The following is a 20884-nucleotide window of genomic DNA, read 5'->3' as shown; positions in this document are numbered from 1 at the left end:
TACCAGCTCCAACTTCCAAGTTTGCGTACATCTCACATACTCGCAAATTTCAAATTCTGTGAAACTATGGAACCTCTGCGTAGACGTTTGCGAACAGATCGTTGCGTGCGAATCGACACCGAGTTTAATTTGGAATCGACGCATTGCACTCCATAGATAATTCCTACTCTCTTAATACGACATTGGTGAACGGAATAAGAAGAAACCTTAATGTATGGTAAAATGAAAGGAACCCGCTGTTTTATAGTGATTTGCTGGAAATATATATGAAAATACGAAATCAACTCTGTCAGCGAATATGCAGAAAGTTCCAAGTAAAGTATCTTTATAATTACATAGCCTTGACGGGCTAGTGTCACGTGACAGTGACGTTCTACGTCCTACGAGAATTGGTTCTAGAAGGGTGTAACGTAACATCTCTGCCAGTATAAGTGTGGAGCCGGAGTTGATCGTGGTATATAGTTTCGTTGTGACTTCGCTTAAATTTTTTACCAAAGTTTTGTTGAAACTTTAAAAATGCCTCGACGTGGACGAAGTTCTCCTCCCCCAAGGTAAATTAAATTTATGTCGCACCTGAGTATAAATTACACCTTTTTTTTTTTTTTTTTAAAAATCAAAACGTAGTTATTATTCTGCCCGAGAATGGTAAGCGGACAGAATTTTCAGGTGTATCCATTTTGTGATTTAGTAAGATCTTCGGCTGACAAGGCAACTTAACAGATGAAGTGTTTCGATATAGCTTCTGTAGGTTTGGTTGATCCCGAAACAGCAATCAGCCCCGCTGTTTTTTTTTTTAACTTCTAAGTTTGTCTTTAAGAGGCGTATGAAGCTGATGAACAAAAAATGCTTTAACTTTCTTTAAAAATTAGACGGTACATGTGACTGATTACTGCATATTGCATCAGACTTGTATATGCCTGTTTTGTCGCCGTCATGAAGATTGCCCAATGAATAGAAAAGTGAGCTTCAGCTGTCGTTACAGTTAGTCACAGCGAAATAAAATATTTCATTGAAATGCTTAAGTCAGAAGTACATGTTCAGAACCTCTGTTTATCGTGCATATTAGCGCTTCTTAGTCTTTTTATTTGTTGATGCAGGACATTTTTTCTCCACAATTTGTGAAAGGACAAGGAAAAACGTGACAGTACGGCATGTGTGCTATTGGATTTTTGTTAAACGTACTACCACTTCGTTAATCATATTTACGGTAAAAAAAAAATTCCGTAATGAGTTCGGCAGATTACGTAATCGAGTCCAGTAACTGCTTATATTAGATTAGGTCACATCAGATCTACTATTCGTTCCAGTAAATTTATAGGGCCTAGTGAGGATTTTACACCATGTTAGACAAAGGAGGATACACAATAAATTTTTACAAAGCAACACAAGTATGTTGATGTATTTCCCACAGATCCTTAGTGAAATGGACCTCGTGGATTTTTGATACACTGAGGTGATATAATATTTTAGCTGTTGTCATGCGTTATCAAATAGAAAAATCATTTAAACAACTGACTGCATTATTGCTCTGAGTTTGTGCAGAAGTCAGGTGGTATTAATACTATCATTGTTTGTTATTAATAGTCGTATATACACCAGTTGAGTCTACTAATAAATTCATAAATGGAGTAGTAGGAGTTGGTCACCAATAAATCCTTTAGGCACCTCTTAAACTGAACTTTGATAGTAAAACAACTTATGCCCTCTGAAAAGTCACAAAAATGTGTGTTCCAGAAAAGTGAACAACAAAGTGGCATCAAATATTTGTTAAGATTATTATTCTTATTCCTAGTACCGATTCCATGAATTGAGTTGGTAGTTCGAAAAAGATAAAGAGCTATGTCATTGAGAAATAAGTAGTACATTCAAAGCAGTAGCTATTATCCAAAGTGCCACTGCAGGATGTTCTCGAGTTCACACCGCAAATAATTCTTAATTCCTGTGTTTGGACCCAGAAAACTTATGCCCATAGAATTCCATCATCAGTGTGTAACATGCAGTGTCTTTGAGTTACATACTATTCATATGTACACTCAGTTCATATTTATGGCGTTCTTTTTTTGGGAACAGATATACAAAATATGAACAGTTTTAAAACCCCAGAAAAGAGCCATAAGAATAATAACCAAAAATAGTAGTCAAGCTCATTGTAAAGATCTGTTAACAACACTGGGGATTTTAACTGCTCCTTGTGAATACATTTACCACTCATTTGTACACATCAAAAAAACATTAGTAATTACTGCACAAACAGCTCTGTCCATGACCATGGACCAAGAGCTAGACTCGGATTACATTTACCAAGGGAAAAAAAGCATAAAACTCAATACAGCATTTTCTACCAAGGAATAAAACTGTGCAATAAATTACCATATGAGATTACAGAAATTGTAAAAATACACCTATTTAAAAAGGCAGCTAGAAAGTACCTGTTATGCAATAAATTTTATACATTGAAAGATCACTTAAATGAAACAGAGTAGGGGTTTGGTAAAAAATGTTATACAAATAAATAATAATACATTCCACATAAAACCTTCACACTGGTTTTTCTCCTTTTCTAGAAAAACGTACTCCAGGCTATGTGTATCACAATACTAACACCTATTCCTCTTTCTGAGCTCAACATCACACTCATTATAGAGGGATGCTGACTCAGTTTTTCGGTATAGCATATGGAAAGTTGTGGTACAGAAAATGGCCCAGAGAGAGAGAGAGAGAGAGAGAGAGAGAGAGAGAGAGAGAGAGAGAGAGAGAGAGAGAGAGCAGTGAATGATAGTGAGATATGAGTGAACAGTGTAGCATTACATTGTTTAATAAGTTATTTGTATATATAAATAAAATGATTGCCTCTAAATAGAAGTGCACATGTATGCGAATTAGCTTAAAATAAATTGAATTGGTCTAAATTTGTAAATACTTAGACATGTCCTATACCCTTGTAAAGAGATCCACAGATGAATAAAGCTGCTACTACTACTATGTTGCCCGCTTCCCTTCCCCTCCAAAAAAGTAAATAAAAATAAGCAGGTACATTAAAAAAAGATGCTGTGACTTACCAAACAGGAAAGCGCTGGTAGATACAAAGTAAAAACCACACAACACATACACAAATATCAAGCTTTCGCAACCCATGGTTGCTTCATCAGGAAAGAGGGAAAGGCGAAGGCATGTGGGTTTTAAGGGAGAGGGTAAGGAGTCGTTCCAATCCTGGGAGCAGAAATAAGCAGATAGATAAATAAATAAATAAATCCTGTCTTACATTAAGGAATAACGATAAGCTTAGTATGCCAGCTTTTTATTTTTATATTGTGTGTGTTGACAACATTTGCATTGCATATATAGATTTGTTTGGGTGCTTTAACAATTGTGTAGTGTGCACCTTCCAGTTGAATTTAACAAGATATAATCCTAAAAATTTAAGTCAACTTCTTCTCTTATATAAGTTTTAGTTGCCAATAAGTATTTTTACCAAGTTTAATGAAGAAGAGTTGGCTAGGCACTGTTCATGAATTAAATTTTATTAGACAGTCTGAGACTCCACTTGATTTGCTATTTATTGCAATGTTTGTATCATCTGTAAACAAACCAAACTTCGCAGCTGGTAATATTACAGATGAAGGGTCATTGATACACACAAGAGAAAGTAAGGCCACTAAGATTGAACATTCTGGGATAAATGGTAAACAAAATTCTTAAAAGTATCATTGACTGATTTTCTGCGAATGGTCTTGCCCTCAGCTTTAAAAAGACCCAACATATTCAGTTCTGCACATCTAGAGGTACTACACCAATGATAATTTTAATACATGGCGAGGAAATAATAAATTGGATGCAAACTTCAGAATTCTTAAGTGTCCACCTGGATGAGAATTTAAATTGGAAAAAACACATTTCGGAACTCCTAAAACAACTTAGTTCAGGCGTATTTGCACTTAGAATTATTGCAAATCTTGGAGAGAGAAATCGGTAAGCTGACATATTTTGCGTATTTTCAATCAATGATGCCATATGGAATAATGTCCTGGGGTAACTTACCATTAAGAAAGAAAGTCTTCATTGTGTAAAAATGTGCAGTAAGAATGTGGTGCTCACCCAAGATCATCTTGTAGAAATCTGTTTAAGGAGTTGGGCATCACAGTATATTTATCCCCTCATGAAATTTGTTGTAAATAATCTACTGAATTTCAAAAGGAACAATGATGTACATATTTACAATACCAGAAGGAAAAATGATGTTCATTACTCCACATTAAGGTTGTCTTCTGCACTAAAATGGGGCACACAATGCTGCAACAAAAATTTTTCATCACTTGCCAACTGTCATAAAATGTCTGACAGTAAAGTAAAACTTGAAAACAAAGTGGGAAAAGTTTTTCCTTGACAACTTCTTCTAATCTGGAGAAGAACGCCTATTATTGTAATGTGGTATAAGGCGGTGGGCAAGACTCCCTAACCCACATCATCTGTATGTCTTTTTGTTTTGGAAAAAACCTCAGAAATGTTCAGAATGTACCATATTATGTGCAAATTAATTTGTGATGTGAATCTAAAATGACTCGTTAATGATCCATACACACACACACACACATATATTTATGCAAATGCACCTGCTACGCACGTGACTACTGTCAATGGCATGTCAGAAGCTGAGGACTGCCAGAGACAGTGGTCGCGTGTGTCATAGTATCGTAATTGGTCTAACGTGAGTTAGCTTTGGGGGAAAGACAACAGTGAAATAAAGTAAGACTTTATTATTAAGTGTTAAATTTTTCATTCATGCCATGAAAACTGCACATAGAACTCCAGTTCGTATCTTTGAGGTGTTTTCTGAAGTAATCAGTTTTCGGCTTACTGACTAACCTCTTGAAATTACATTTAGTAGTTTTTTGTGTTGTTCATTGTTAACATTTAACAAGACACTGCCTGTCGTGGACTTAGAGGCCGTTGGCTATTGGTTGTAAAATGATTGTGTTCATTAAACCTTTCTTTTAAGATACTGTCAACGGCTGGCTGTCAGAATTAGCTATCCTAGTTAGAAAATCTATGGTAGGAATTAAGTAAAGTGATAGTGTTTACTGTGGTAAATTTGTACTGGAAGAGTTTGTTACAAAACCTGTCTACATGAAAATCACCAACAACCACTATTTCTTTGCTTCTATTGTCAACTAGTTCAGTACAGCTTCAAGGTGATTTATAAACAGATCAGTCACCTGCAGGTGCTCAGTATACACTTCCTGTATGAAGGATTTATTATGACATTCTACTTCTGTTCCACATGCTGCTCGAGGCAAAATTTATGAATGTCTATGTTCTTAAATTTGACAATTCCTGAGTAATGTGGCAACTCCTTTTTCCATTTCTGCTCTGTCAAAGTGAGATGCTAACCTAAATGCTGTAATGCTTACTGCGTCTGTACTTGTGATCACTGATATTTAGAAAGGCAGATAAACTGGTTTTGATGACTGTAAGTTAATTCATCAGTGCAGATAAGTAATTCATTAAGTTCACCTTTTAGTCATAGAATGTTTTGATGCATTCACATTGACTGAGATAATATTGGGTAGAAAAAATTTATGCCGATAGGCTCTCCTTTACCATAAATCACTACCATTTGGTTTGAAATATGTGTTATCACAATTAAAAATTCCAACGAAGTGGGATGTGTGTTTTAATGACATTTGGGTTAAAGCTGATTGGGATCCTTGGCTTTTTTGTACAAATGAGACCATAACACCTTGCTGATTGTTTGAACTTTCACCCTGCAAGGGTCTCTTTGTGGGTCGACAGAAGCGTCCGATCCAATGCGTCGGCTTTGATCCGTGACGTAAGGGTGTTGTGTGTGATGTCATGATGGCGCGGAGTTTGGTTTGAGTGTGGCTGTCTCCAGTTCCGTTTTATCTTATTTTATTTACTTTTCTGATCTGTTCGTTCTATCTCGTGAGGATTATATTATTATTATTATTATTAATTTTTTTAAACACTTATTACTTATTTTAATTATGTTTCCTCGAATTTCTGTTTTAGTTTATTATATTTATCTCCTGTTCATTCTATCACGTGAGTGTGTTTTTAGACAAAAAACACTAATCAGCTACTGAAGCATCTTCATCTTCTATGGGTTGCAGGGGTTACGACCCCTGGGGAGGTGGGTCATTATTCATGCATGGCTGTCTTCACTTACACGTTGTAGCTACGCAAGGCGTCTAAATTTGTTTATATTTAGTTTGCCCCCCACCCAAAACACCCCATTTCCCGCACTTGTCCCGTTAGTGTCATTAGGCTTCTTGTGGAAAGTGTGTGTATTTGTTTTTGTTTCCGCCATATTTGTGACGTCATGGGTCAAAGCAGACGGGTGGGATCGGACGCTTCCGTATTTCCCTCTTTGTTATTGCAAATTGCACAGAAGATGGATATTCTACTCTCTTTCTAGAGGAGCAATTATAGGGCAGAAAAGAATATGGCCCAAATAACTGCTTAAGTCACAGTCTAAGAACTATTTCCAAAATGGAATTCCTTTGACAGCATTTTTATGCCATTGACGGTCATGTTATGGAAAAATAATGAAAATAAAAATGTTGTCATTGCCAGAAAAATAACAAAACTTCATTTTGACTGTGACCTGATGCAACAGAAATCATTCATTGAAATTTCTCCTGCACCGAATTTTACACTGAAAATTAAAATGTTGTAGGCTGAGACTTAATCTGGAGAACAATATTTGTAGGAAATTCTGTGGCCAGTAGGTACTGATTAATTTTTGGCACTTTTTTAGTCTCCGAAGAATGTGTGTAACTGTGCTATGCGCAACTACCTTGAAGCGAAATGAAGTAGATTGTCAAGAGGGTTAAGGGATAAGAAAGAAATTACATTGTTTGTCTAAACTATCCTAAGAGTTGGAAATAAATTGATGTAATTTGTTTGAACACACTACAGCAGAAAGTCTCAGGGCAGATTGCAAACTAGTTAAATTTTATATGGGTGCTATCTTTTTTATGGATTCATACTGATGGGATGGAGGTGAAAATATTGATACTTGCTTCAGACTTCGCTTCCATGACAGGCTTCGTGTAGAACATGCTCATACATGTTCATCATTTCTAGAAAAGCAGAAGTGGCATGAAGAGGTAAAAGTTGCTTGAATGATTTTGTTTAGTCAGAAGTTATTTTGGGTTACAACAAATTCCAGAATACTAGTATAGCTAATGAATGTTGGCACTTTTATGCTGACAAGATAAAGTTAATACTGCCAGATTTCTCTGCTCCAAGCATCCCTGTAAGAAAGACCAAGTTTGGTGCACATGTCTCATAGAGCCTATATGGGTAAGCTAATCATCACATTGATACAGAAAGAAAGAAAATATAAAATACAGAAATTACTTAATTACTTACAGCTCTGTTTGTGTACTGCAGCAGGAGAAGATTTACTTGTGTAGTTATCAGTAGTCCTGTCCCCACTGGGTAACTGGGAAACATAGGCAACAGGTTGAGTTTTGCTGTGTTATACATTTTGCCAAAATATGGAAATTTTTTGAAGTTTTCATTCTAATGTTTTTAAAGTAAATTGACACTGGGACTTTTTCTTGGGTCCTAGAAATAGCTGCACCTAGATCAATGTTTCCACACAATTTGTTATTGTAGGATTATTTGACAGCTTCCACAAATTTATCTTCGTAGTGTCAAGTGTAATTACACTGCATAGGATACGTCATGTTGATTGATCTGCTTTCTGCTGGTTATTCGAATCTTTCCTGCATGATATTTCAACTGTGTGACTTGCAGTCTTCTTCAGGTGCTGTCTGATACCAATTCCAGTATGAAACAAATCCGGTATTTATGCCTATGTTGGGCTAGGCACTCTGTCCATGGTATGCACTGACCAATGCAAACAGACTAGCATTTTCTTCTAGCCACGGCTTTGCCGACCACTATGCACATACTTTGTGGTTATTATCTGTTGTCAGTCTTGCTGTATAGTTCTGAATGACATCCAAGCCATGCTATTTGTTTTATCTTCAAATTGTTGTCATTTACATCCTCCTGTGTTCTAGGACATTCTGTTACCATGGTATGCCATGTTAGGTGTTCTGTCCGAAGTCCTTGCATGGCAGGAGCAGCTGCAGTGTTATTTTTCAGGCTGATTGTATTGAAATTGCTGCTCGAGACTCTGAAGAATGTCCTCAGATATTGTGTGTTGCCTGAGGTACCATTTCACGTGTGTTCTTTGCTACATTTACTGGGCAGTTATTTCTAACCCCATCATCATACTTAGGTCCTTTGAGGTCTTCATGCAATTGCTGACTTGGTTGCCTGTCTGGTGTGCCTTTGGTGCACCTTGCACCTGATGTCAATGGTCCTCGTCATCTGGCCAGTGTATGGCATACCACATTCACATGGTATGTGGTAAATGCGCGATTTCTGTTGATGTAGGCCATCCTTCACACTTCGTAGGAGAGCCTTAATCTTGGTAGGTGGGTGGAACATGATTTTAATGTTATGTTTGTGGAGAATTCCCCAACATATGGCAAATAGGCAGCCTTCTGCATTTCTTCTTGCACCTCTTCAGGAACCTCTGACAGGGAAACAGAGCGCAGTGCCTTTTGAACATCTTCAGAAAAGTATCAATTGCTGTAGAACATAGATTGTAGATATTCTGTGCTGGGTGATGGCAACTGCTGGCTTGCCGGTACAAGTCGGTGTGAGTTCGTGTTACACACTGTCACTGAAGGTGCATCTGCCTTCCTCTTAACCAATACATCTGGAAAGAGAGTAGTCCATCCTTCTCCAGTTTAATGTTAGGGTGGCATGAGTTTACGTGTTCCAAGAAAACATCGAGCTTTTCCCTCCCGTGGGGCCATATGAGAAAGGTGTCACTCATGTACCTAGAAAAAAAAAGTATTCAGTGTAAATGCCTCATCTTCAAATTTTTCTATAAAGGATATCTAAAAACATTACAAATGTATTATCTGCTTAATTGGCTAAGTGATAATTACATTTAAACATTTTCTGTTAAATAAATGTGTACAGAAAGGTCAGAACAAAACTCCTTGAGTTAACTAGTTTCCACTACTATTGAGTTCCTGGTCCAGTTAATATTTACTTTCTAAATGAGTTTTCCCCCATTTGTAAAAGCCTTTAATGATAGCACTTTTGAAATGTTGCAGTTTTGTCATTTGAAACGATTGTTTCCTTTAACCTGAAATGAAAACTAAATTCCTTTATTTATACGGTGATGCTTCATTCTTCAATTCCTTTTTAACTTTGATTTTCATGGCTCATAATAGGATTTTGTTTTCTAAAATAACCAATAAACAGAAGTGAGATTACTACTCAATTTATGAATCATTAAGTGGCAGAAATGGCAGCTAACCTTGCTGCTTGATTCATATTGTTAGTGGGATAAAGTGAGAGCCTGCCTGGCGCAGAGTAGTAGGTTCAGTGTATAGCCATCAGTTGGAATTGTTAGAGCTTTTTGTTGACAACTGTAAGCATATTCACTGCTTATTGATAGTTATCACCCTGCTGTCTTATGATAACTTATTCTCAATAAAATCTCTTTGGATTTGTTGTTGTCAATTCAGTGTCTCTAGCAGTTCAAAAGGCATATTCTACTTGAATTCGATTGGTTTGAATGATTTGGAGTATGAAGATTTCAATCTAAGAACAGTGATATTTAGGAGCACAAACAATATTCTGTTAATTCATCATTCAACACTCAATAGTTTGCAAAAAGCTTTAAACTGTGTACCACTAAGTAGCTTGAAAACTTTGCACACTGAATTTGTAGACTGTGTGTGTTTTTCAGATTTGGAAATGAGACTTTATAATTAAATCCACTCATTCTCTGAGATTTTAATTAATCAGAATAACATTTTTTTCATGGCTGCACAGTGCTGTGGCTCACAATGAAGTACTGGAAATTTGGGAAGCTCTAAAACTATTTCTGTAGCTCATAGTCAGTTAGTGACATACTTTTATTTTTTTTAGACAGCTAGATATTTTTGACAATCCCAGTAAAGTTGAACTCTTACATGTTAGGGTACACTGCCCTTCAGTCTTCTGCAAATTTACACAAGAAGAAACTCAAGGATATTTTATTGCATTGACATGTTCTGAAAGTCTTAATTTGCAACAGTGTTAGCTAGAGAAAATGTTATGTCTTGTGAGAAAAAGTAGCAGTTACAAATATTAAAAATAATTGGAAAATAGCTTAAGTACAGGCCACAATTCTGTTTAACACTGTAATTCACTAATGTTGTCTATCATGATTTGTTTCAGTAATTGTTGCTAATTTTTGTATGGGTCCACCTGAACATGTCCTCTAAAACTTAATTTTTGGCACTCTTGAGCTGCTTTCATTATCTTTCGTTATCCATTACTCAATTCTGTACAGGGTGTCCCAGTAGGAATGGTCAGTATTCAAGGATATGACAGGAAAGATTTGGGGTCTAAAATCCATGCATTAAGAGCTGTGAACGCTTGTTGATGTGTTTCACAGTAACAAAGGAAAGTGCTCATACCTCATAAGGTATGTATTTCAGTGCCTGTGTTTGCTCTCGTATCTCTGAATGTTGATAATTCCTCCTGGGGCACTCTGTACAGGCTGCTGCATTGCTCACATTGTTTTGTAAACTTTCCATCTTTGCCCAGATCTTCTTGGCTTAATTACATAAACAACCATACCTTGAAAATATGTATATATGGTGGGTACTGGTTCAAAGAATTAGCGTTGTTATGTGTTAGTGAGAATCCTATGAAGGACACTGATGATTTTATTAATCCCTTAAGCAGAAAACTCTTGATCATTTTGAACTTAGTACAGGCTTTTACAGCCTTGTAAACACCTGGAATGACAGAGAAATATCACTGTCAGTCACCTCCATCTGAATTAGAAATTGAGTGGGAGTTAAAACAGTTAAGATAATACTAATGGTAATTCAGCTATTGGCAGACTTGATTACATTTAAAAAAGGGTTCAATCTCGAACTGTTAAAATACCTATTCATCTGACAAGGCAGCTGGTGGCATGTATAGAGAAATACAAAGTTGCAAAACACAGAAATGTCTTAAAGTACACCATTAAGCCATAGCTTGGGACAGCTGTGCAATATGAATGCAATAGAGGTGTGATGGAGAGGAGAATATAAAATGGAATAATCAGTTTTTATCTTAAAATTAGTGGCAAACTTTGATTCACTAGTAGGATGGATTGAAACTGTAATGAGGTCTCACACATTCCATGAAAGTCACTTCTGTGACTTACACTGAATGGCTAATAAAACATGTAGGCTCCAGATGAGATTTGAACTTGAAGAAACAGTGTATATACAAAACACGGCATCACAGATGGGCCCAATCTTGACTAACTTTCATAAATCAAAGAAATGCTGAAAACTGTCATTTGGTACACAATACTAAATACATCGTCAAAAATGTTTTTGATCATTTTTACTGTTGAAACCTCCTGCTAGATTAAAACTGTGCTGTACTGCAACTTTAACCTGTGCTTGTAGTATTGTATAAGCTATGGGACATCTCCTCCCCCTCCTCCAGTTTTGTGTAAGACGTTCTCACCAGTTAAGCCATCCAAGCATTCTTCACATTGTCTATCTGCAAAACATGTACTTGTCATGAGGGAGTTTGGTTGCTTGGCTTGGTCCATGTTCTTCAGTAATGGATAAAGATTTGAAAGATGTAATTCATCTTAAAATGTAAATACAAAAACATTTTAAAGTAGCTGTGAATGTAATGCTAAGGACGATAGTCTGACAAATTTAGTCACAAATGATTATATAAGGTATCACCTATCAAAAATAGCTTATGTGATATTTATGATGCCATTGTTAAACTGTGACCTCTGGTTAATAAAATCTTGACAGCAATCAAATTCTAGATTTCTGCAGACTGTATCTTCAATACAATTGCTCTTTACATTAAAATGAAGATTGCAAAATATTGTAAATTCATGTGCAATGTTGATCCCTGTCAGTAAAATTACTAATGCCCACATTTTGCAGACAATTGACTTACTCCTTGGAAAATAGAAGTCTTTATTTTGGCTGTTATATTTCTACAAAATCATGTGCATTACACCCCATGGGGTGCTACTAACATCTGAAGTATCACAATATAGTATGTTTTTTCCTTCTTTCTAGAGCTGCCCCAGTGCCTGCTCGTGCACCACAGCACAATCAGCCAGCTCATCCTCCTCCTCAACAAGCAGCACCTCCAATGATGCAAGCAGAGCAACCGTCTATGTTTAAGCAGATGGCAGCAACGGCTGGTGGAGTAGCTGTTGGTTCTGCAGTGGTAAGTTCTTTCTTATATTTAGTCAAGATTATTCTGCATTATGAAGTGGAAAATATCAAAATTGTTAATAATATTGTATCACATATTTACAGGGTCATGCAGTGGGACACGGCCTTACTTCAATGTTCAGTGGGGGTGGTGGCTCTAGTGCCGACGCTGTTCCTCAAGCACAAGCACCAGCACCACAACAGAGTTACGGTAACCAGCCAACAGAACCAACCGGACCTTGTGCGTGGGAAATAAAGCAGTTTCTACAGTGCGCTCAGCAGCAGAGTGACCTTTCACTTTGTGAAGGTTTCAATGAAGCTCTGCGGCAGTGCAAAACGTCAAATCGTAAGTGATGAACCTACAATAAACTAATGATAAATTTGTAGTTACCTGTTTGAGCAGACTTGGATGGGTGACCATCCAGCCCGTCATGCGCTGTTGTCATTTTTCGGGGTGCACTCAGCCTCGTGATGCCAATTGAAGAGCTACTTGACTGAATACCACCATAACGACCGGGAGAGCGGTGTGCTGACCCCTCCTACCTGCATCCTCCACTGAGGATGACACGGCAGTCGGATGGTCCCAGTAGGCCAATCGTGGCCTGGAGACGGAGCGGAGTATTTGAGCTGTGAACAAATTAAATGGGTGCAGGAGTCAAATTCAATAGCAGGGCTCGATGTACTACATGAAACACGCACAAATAGTCATTGTGCCCCATCAATTTCTTGATAGTTGGTGGCGGTATGCATTCAACTTTCAGTTGTAACTGCCCCAAATTGTTTTAAGATGTCCGACTTTGGTGTTTCGGACTACATATATATTTTGGGGGGAGGGATTAAAAAATCAGCACATTACATAAGTGGTGGTTTCATCATCTTCAGTCTGAAGACTGGTATGATGCATTTCTCGACACTGCTCTATCCTGTGATAGCCATTTCAAGTCTGCATTACTACTCCCACATATATAGATTGGAAGCTGCTTACTGTGGTCAAGTTTTAGTCTTGTAATAAAATTGCTTCCACAATTCCTTGGTTCTTGGGATGTGTCCTATCAATCAATCCCTTCTTTTAGTCAGGTTATGCCATAATTTATTTACCCAGTTTGACTTAGTACCTCATTAGTTATTAGATAAGACCACTCGATAATCCTGATCATCTTTCTGTAGCACCACATCTTAAAAGCTAAACTACATACTGTGGAAGTTTCACTTCCACATATGGCTGCACCTGAGCCAAATGCCTTAAGGAAAGGCTTAGTAACACTTAATTTTATACTTGATTTTAACATTTTTTTTTTTTTTTTCCAGAAACACTTACATTGCTATCGTGAGTTTAAATTTTGTATCCTCTCTACTTCACCCGTGGTTGCTTTCTGTGGTGCCCAGATAATATAACTTACATTTAGTTTGTCTCATTTACCTATCTAATTTCCTCAGCACTGCCTGACTTAATCGGATGTTACAACCCCTCAAGACAATCTGTTCCATTCAGCTGACCTTTGTCTGCCATCTATCAGAATTAGTGTCATTGGCAGTCCTAATAGTATTTATTTCTTCTCCAGGAATTATAATATTTTTTTCCCCAAATTTCTCCTCCTTACTATCAAATTCTAGTATCCTGTCACAGTTAATTGATCGTCCTCAAGGACCTGAATAATTTATTTCATCTTGTCAAATGTTCTTTCAATCTTTTCATTTGTAGAGCTTAGGTGTCATATAAATTTGTACTACTTTATTGGATGGTGACTTTGTATCTATCTTGGCTATTCACTATGCTGTTCATAGCAGCTTAGCCATGTTCCTGTTTTCTTACTCATTATTAGACCTACTCCTGCATTACCTCTATCTGATTTTCTAATACAGTAGTGTCGATTCTCTGAACTAATTTGGGGAAACGGGTGTGTGGAAAATCAGTTCATTCAGATAATCAAACTATGTACTTTTATTTATTGGTAAAAACAAGATATAATTATAACATGAATTTTTATTACTATAGAGGTAGGTGCAGTAGGAACATTAGTAGTACAGCCTAAACAAAAAAGTAATACATATGCACTTTCTGTAGAATTAACACTTAAAAATCCTTCATTTTGATCAGTCCATGCAAAAGTACCTGCTTATGAGTCGTTAAGTCACACTTTTTTTCAGGACAAATATCTAATACTGTTTGCTTTCTTTTGAGCTTCAAAACCTTGCAAGGCATTATATAAATATGGAAATACTTGGGAAGCAGCTGGTATGTTTACCTCTTCATTTTCTGGACCACTAGTTGTAGTGCTTTCATTGAAAAGTTTTTACTGCTCCACTATCGTGCACAATTGATGCCCTGGATCTACAGCGTTGACACTGTCGTATATGTGGTGTCCAAAAGACTCACCTTTTTGATCCTGCAGCCAGTATGAATTAAGATACAAAGGAATTGACATCAGCTGCCAGTGGGCATTGATTTAAGTCAGTGGGAAAAGTTGAAAATTTGTGCCAGACCGGGATTCAAACTAGGGTCTCGTGCTTAGTTTAGGCAGATTTGCTGACCACTGCACAATTTGGACACAGTGGTCCATTGCAGCTGCATAGACCACTCTAGCACGCCACCTGTCGGACCCAGATTTTCAACTTAGTCACACAGTACTGAGTAGTGCTCCTTGCCCATTACCTCAGTTACTCACAGAATTTGCCAATTCCCGTAAGATTTGAGATTGGTGTAAATTTCTACTGAAGTGATAAGTCATCCTCACTGTAATTATGTATATGTGGTGTCTGTTCTTTCGGGCATGTTGCTGAAGAATCGACAGTTCTCCTTTTATTTGAAGCTCATGACTGCTATATTTTTACACACAGTGTTTTAACCAGCTCTTGTTTGCTTTAAAATTCAATTGCCTTCTAAGATTTTCATTTACTTGAATTGCCTTTTACGTAGAATGGGACTAGAGCTCAGTTCTCATTGTAATCTGTTTTGTGTAAACCATTTGTAAATATCACCCTCTAGATCCATACACATGGCAAGCTTCACAGTTTTATAACTTGTCAGAGTATCAGTAGAAGCAAGCTTAAATATAAAAATTTGTGATGCTTGACTTTTAACTTGCCAACCTTGCAATCATTAGATAATTTGATTGCAGATTCACATTCGTCTAACCATTCTCTCTCTGATAGAAAGAACAAAAGTTTATATTCAGGCCTTTCATATCACAAGTTCTCTCTCTCTCTCTCTCTCTCTCTCTCTCTCTCTCTCTCTCTCTCTCTCTGTGTGTGTGTGTGTGTGTGTGTGTGTGTGTGTGTGTGTGTGTGTGTGTGTGAGATGGGGGTTTACATGGGAGCAAGGAACAGTTTGGTTATGCAGTTGGTTGGATGTGGGACGATGGCAGCTTTGCCGTAATAGTAATGTATGTGTGTCCTTACACTTTTGAATCGTCTGATTGGCTCACTCCCCCCCCCTCCCTCCCTCCAGATTTAATGCCCACCTCTTTTATTTTTGCAGTTTCTAATTTCTTTTGAGTCACTGGGGTTTCATGTTTCATATCACAAGGCAATGCTAACTTTTGATGCCTAAAACACAAAGAAGTTATAAAGAACAGATATTAATGTACCAGCCTTCACAATCAGCATATCACTTTTCCAACTATTTCATTTCTTGTCAAGGCTGGATCATTAGTACATTATTAAACCCACCTTGGCATACATATCAAAAATAAATTCAGAACTTAAGAATGTCATCTACTCTTAAAATTCTAATTTTCGTATATACATGATTCATATAATAGTTTGCACAGTGTTTTAAAATATTTGGCAAAACCAATATTTGTATTAATGGTTTGTTATTTTCTCTTGATTGTAGGAATTGATATGGTGGACTGGGTTTAAGTGCTAAGCAGCTGTCAGAACTAAAGAACAGAAAAAAATGCATGTGCACTTCTAGTTTTTGGATCCTACAATAACCATTTGACTTTTGTCTCTTATGTTATTTAATTCTGATAATGGCTGCTTAGCAGTTGGAAAAAGTCAACCCTCTTAATTTCTGTGATAAAATTTCAATAAAACAAATTTTGAATAGTAGAAACTAGACAATGTCTAGTTTAACATTACTTTTTAACTTAAGAAAAATTAATACTTAGAGAAAGTATGCATTTATTTATACCTCCCAATTACATTTTGCAGACTTGCCTCTTTGAGCGGAACTGGACATCAGCTGGATAGTTGAATTTGCTGTTGAAGCATGAAGTAGCAGCATGAAAATTCTAGTCTCAGTGAACAAAAATATCAAAGCCTAGGTGTAAAAATTCAAATTCTTCTTGGAACTATTATCCAATATTGCTGTGTTAATATTCACTTGACAACTGAGAAAGTTTTCATTATGATGTAAACAGAGTACTGAGAAATAAAGTTAAAGGTTGTAAAGTTGTTAGTGTTGGTCTTGAATGTATATGTTGAAAATAAAATTGACATAAAAGGCTGTATTTTTTACTAAAACCTGAAAATGTTGGATTTGCACTTATCCACCACTAGTACATTGTCAACAATTGCATGGAAAATTCCAAATGTGCTGGCACTTTAAAACTTTGACAATTTTGTGTCATACTTCTGGGTGATAGCAGGGCCTGAATAAAGTGGCATCCTTAATTCGTTGTGTTAAACTATTTTGTGGAAAGCTGTTATGTAATAAACAGTGCTTAGAAGTGTAGCCATTGAGTTGTGCCATTTGTAGACAAAGTGCAGCTATCTCACATAGTTGTGTGCAAAAACAATGTATTGGGGTAATTTGATTTGCCACTGTTCTAAACTTTTTCAGTCATAGAAACAAAGTTGAAGCAAGTTTTCACTTTTTTGTCAGTAAGATCAAACAAAATAATTTTTAATGCGAGAAGTTTGAAAAAGTTAGTTTCCTGTATATCTTGTACATGGAGCATGTGCGCGCGCCTGCGCGCGCGCGCCCACACACACACACACACACACACACACACACACACACACACACACACACACACACTCTCTAGAACACCTTTTCAAACATATTCAATTGAAGTCAGCACCAGAATTGAACGGAACTATTGAAAGAAAAGCGTTAAGTATCCAAATACTTGTGTCAAACACAGATAACCACTTAGCTTGAGTATTTCATGTACACCCGTAATAATAAATTCTGTCAGCAACACACATTTAACATATTGATGTCTCCTAAACAAGTTCCACGGTAGAAATAAAGTTTGCAACGATGAACAGTTGCTGGCCGGTTTACGTTTTTTAGGTTTTAGAACAGTATTTTGTACACAGCAACCTAACATATTGAAATTGTTTTTGATGGTGGGAGGAGAGCTATATCTCTTTTGTCACAAGTAAATAAGTAATATACAGGGCGTATTGAAAAGAATCATCTGATTTGGCACATATCTTTGTGAAACTAATAAACATATACAGTGAATTTTGTTTTTTGATGAATGGGAAACTCAAAAAGCTTTTTTCCATACATTTTCATAGTTTTTGAATATGCCCCCTTGAGATGCACGGCATATGTCAATGCAATATTCAAATTGTTTGACGTCTGGGTCAGACACTTGGACATCAGGCGATTTGCCTTTATACAAACAACCTGTTTGTTGGTATTGTTCATGCCATTGTCTAATGCTCTGTGCTGTAGGACTATCCACACCATACCTATTACAAGTCACACTGAACAGTTATTACTGACCCGCACTGTGCAAAACGTAGAACACAAAATGCTTTGTGTTGTCCTGACACCAGTTTTACCAGAACTGACGTGGGCGCACATTGCTGCTACCTAGTGGAAACCGTGTAAAATGTGTTTGCTCTTTCCAACAGTATGTTGTTCATGCTCATATCCCAAATAACATAATAGTTATGATTTTTTAATTGGATGATTCTTTTTGATACACCCTGTATTTTGACATTTGGTCACGACTAGCTACGATGCGCAACACTTGACATTGTGGCTGCATGCTGTGTGGCTCATGTTTCTCTTTTGTATGTGCTTTATGAAGTCAGTCACATTTTAAGATAGTATTGCATTAAGAGTTATTTCCATTTTACAACTAGAGATAGACAATCGCAGATCTAAAGGTAGGTAGGTAGATTTATACTGTATATATAAATTTTTATCTAACAGTTTCATTCACATTCAGTAACTATTTTCGTTCACATGTTGTAAAAAATAAAATAAAAAATAATGGAGTGTTCCAGTGGGCAATGAATGAGGAATGGGATTTTGCTATTGCTGTAACTAAAGTATTGCATGTTCTGGACGTTTTTTGCTTACCCATTTGGGCTATCTTTATGCAAGCAGTGTATACGAGGTAAAATGCAATTTTGCATATTTTTGTAACAGTTAAGTACACAGTTGCTTATATTATCTTTGAAACAATAAGTTTCCTTTATTTTTGTGGATGAACTACATGGTGTTGCAGAAAGACTGTGGTTTTTCTGTATTATTTACTACAGAAATACTGTTTACTGCAGTACAAACCAGCAGAAGACATGGAAAAATTTAACACCATTCTTCTACAGTCAGCATTAGATTTTCTGCCCTTTAGCAATGGATTTCGGCAGACAGACATGCAAATCCGCTATTCATTGCGTACTTGCTCATAGAAATTCCGCTTTTCAGCTGGTATATACTATCTTACATCAAGTGACTTTGCACATTCTTATGGTAGAGTTTTATCACACAAGGTAGGGAAAACTGTAATGCTTTGACTAATCCCATGTTTGGGGGATGTTACGACTTTTCCTTCCCCTTAACGTAGTAAGGTTTAGATGAAATGTATAGCTAGACATAACTCAGTTATTTTGAAGGTGCCTCTGTGCAACACATGGTCTAGTACAATAAGATCCCTGAAACCCTGTGTTACATGTTGCCCTTGTCCTTGGCAATGACTGGATGAAAGGATAGTTTGCCCCTCTCTGTAAAGGCAAAATCTCTACCACATGGTAGGAAACTATACCCTGTATCAAGTAGTTTACAGATAATCTGATATTGGAAAAAGTCTCATAATATTTTGACTATATGTTGCAAAATCAGCATTGTGTAGGCTTATATTCAAATGAAAATCATATGAAAAATAGCAATTATGATCAAAACTTTGCAGTTTTGTTACTTTTCTGTGACCTATCCTTTACTTTGTCTAATGCAATTAGAAACACATGAAACGTTCTGCAAAAATAATGGAAATGTTTGGGATACATGTTCAGTTCCCTCATTATCTCAAACGTGCCAATACCCCCACCCAACAATTGCAGATGTACGCCACCATATTGCTTTCGGGTACTTACCATTTAAGATTTACAAAAGATCCTGTGCAGCAATGTCTGTCTGATGAAGACTATATACTCTATCCATTTGCAGCACTACTGTCCCACGCGACCACCAGGCGTCTGCACAACACCTTTCTGTGCATTTTGGGCCTTACGCCAGAAGTAGGGGGGGCAGTGTGCAGGAAGAAAAAAAAATTGCTTGTGTCTCTTAACCAATAGTGGCATACAACTTTATTTTCTGTGCTGTTAAGAGGAAATCATTCTCTTGTGCACTATATGTACATAATTTATGTAGGCCGGCCGAAGTGGCCGTGCGGTTAAAGGCGCTGCAGTCTGGAAGCGCAAGACCGCTACGGTCGCAGGTTCGAATCCTGCCTCGGGCATGGATGTTTGTGATGTCCTTAGGTTAGTTAGGTTTAACTAGTTCTAAGTTCTAGGGGACTAATGACCTCAGAAGTTGAGTCCCATAGTGCTCAGAGCCATTTGAACCATAATTTATGTATATGTAAATATGTTTACTAGAGGATACTGTCCACTTAACAGTAATGAATGTGTGTCGATACATTCAGAGTGAGATATCACCTGAGAATGCAATTGTGGGTAAAAACATTAAAGAGTAGTCCAGGCAAAATCAAACAATGGAAAACCCAGGATGGAATGTAACAATATTATGAAAAGGATAGTTGCTACTCACCATATAGCGGAGATAGCAAGTTGCAGATAGGCACTACAAAAAGCTTTCGGCCAATAAGGCCTTTGTCAAAAATAAAGGCCTTTTTGGCTGAGAGTTGAAAGCTTACTGTGTGACAGTCTTTTTGTTGTGTGTACCTGTGACTCAGCATGTCCACTTTATGGTGAGTAGCAACTATCCTTTTCACAATATTGTAACATGCACAAATATGGTATATACAATAGTTAAAGTTCATGCACCAACCAACCAGGTCAATAAAACAAACTGTGAATAACATAAATTTTGCGAAGAAATTATCACAAAAATCGCAAAGAAATCCACTATAATATTGGGGGGGGGGGGGGGGGGGGGATTTTAATGCATAATTGGGCAGAGAGAAAAAATTCCAGCACGTTGTCAGGAACTAACCATACCACAAGAAGACAAATGATAATGGCAAAAGACATAGCAGTTTGTGGAAAAACCAACTCGATAATGAAATCCACTGCTTTTACGTATCTCAATGGGGAAAACTGGACCTCTCCAAACCACAATTTAGGGGACTTTCAAATAGATCATGTTGCAACATTCAAATAAATCCATAATGTCAAGGGAATAAAAAATGCTGAGTTTCATTTTGGATAAATAGTGGTCA

The 20884-nt window shown here is 37.0% G+C and overlaps 1 protein-coding gene across 1 annotated transcript; it reads left to right on the top strand.

Annotated features, from left to right (window-relative positions):
* Positions 1-381: 381 nt before the first annotated feature.
* On the top strand, positions 382-16746 carry LOC124801818 (coiled-coil-helix-coiled-coil-helix domain-containing protein 10, mitochondrial). Its single transcript, XM_047263102.1, has 4 exons — positions 382-551; positions 12156-12309; positions 12402-12642; positions 16452-16746. The coding sequence occupies exons 1-4, from the start codon at positions 517-519 to the stop codon at positions 16463-16465; spliced, it is 444 nt and encodes a 147-aa protein (XP_047119058.1). The 5' UTR covers positions 382-516; the 3' UTR covers positions 16466-16746.
* The last annotated feature ends 4138 nt before the right edge of the window (positions 16747-20884 follow it).

This window comes from Schistocerca piceifrons, chromosome 1 (assembly GCF_021461385.2).
Source record: "Schistocerca piceifrons isolate TAMUIC-IGC-003096 chromosome 1, iqSchPice1.1, whole genome shotgun sequence".
In the NCBI taxonomy this organism is placed as follows: domain Eukaryota; kingdom Metazoa; phylum Arthropoda; class Insecta; order Orthoptera; family Acrididae; genus Schistocerca; species Schistocerca piceifrons.
The sequence above is the reverse complement of the archived record's forward strand: the minus strand, read 5'-3'. Positions and strand labels throughout refer to the sequence as shown.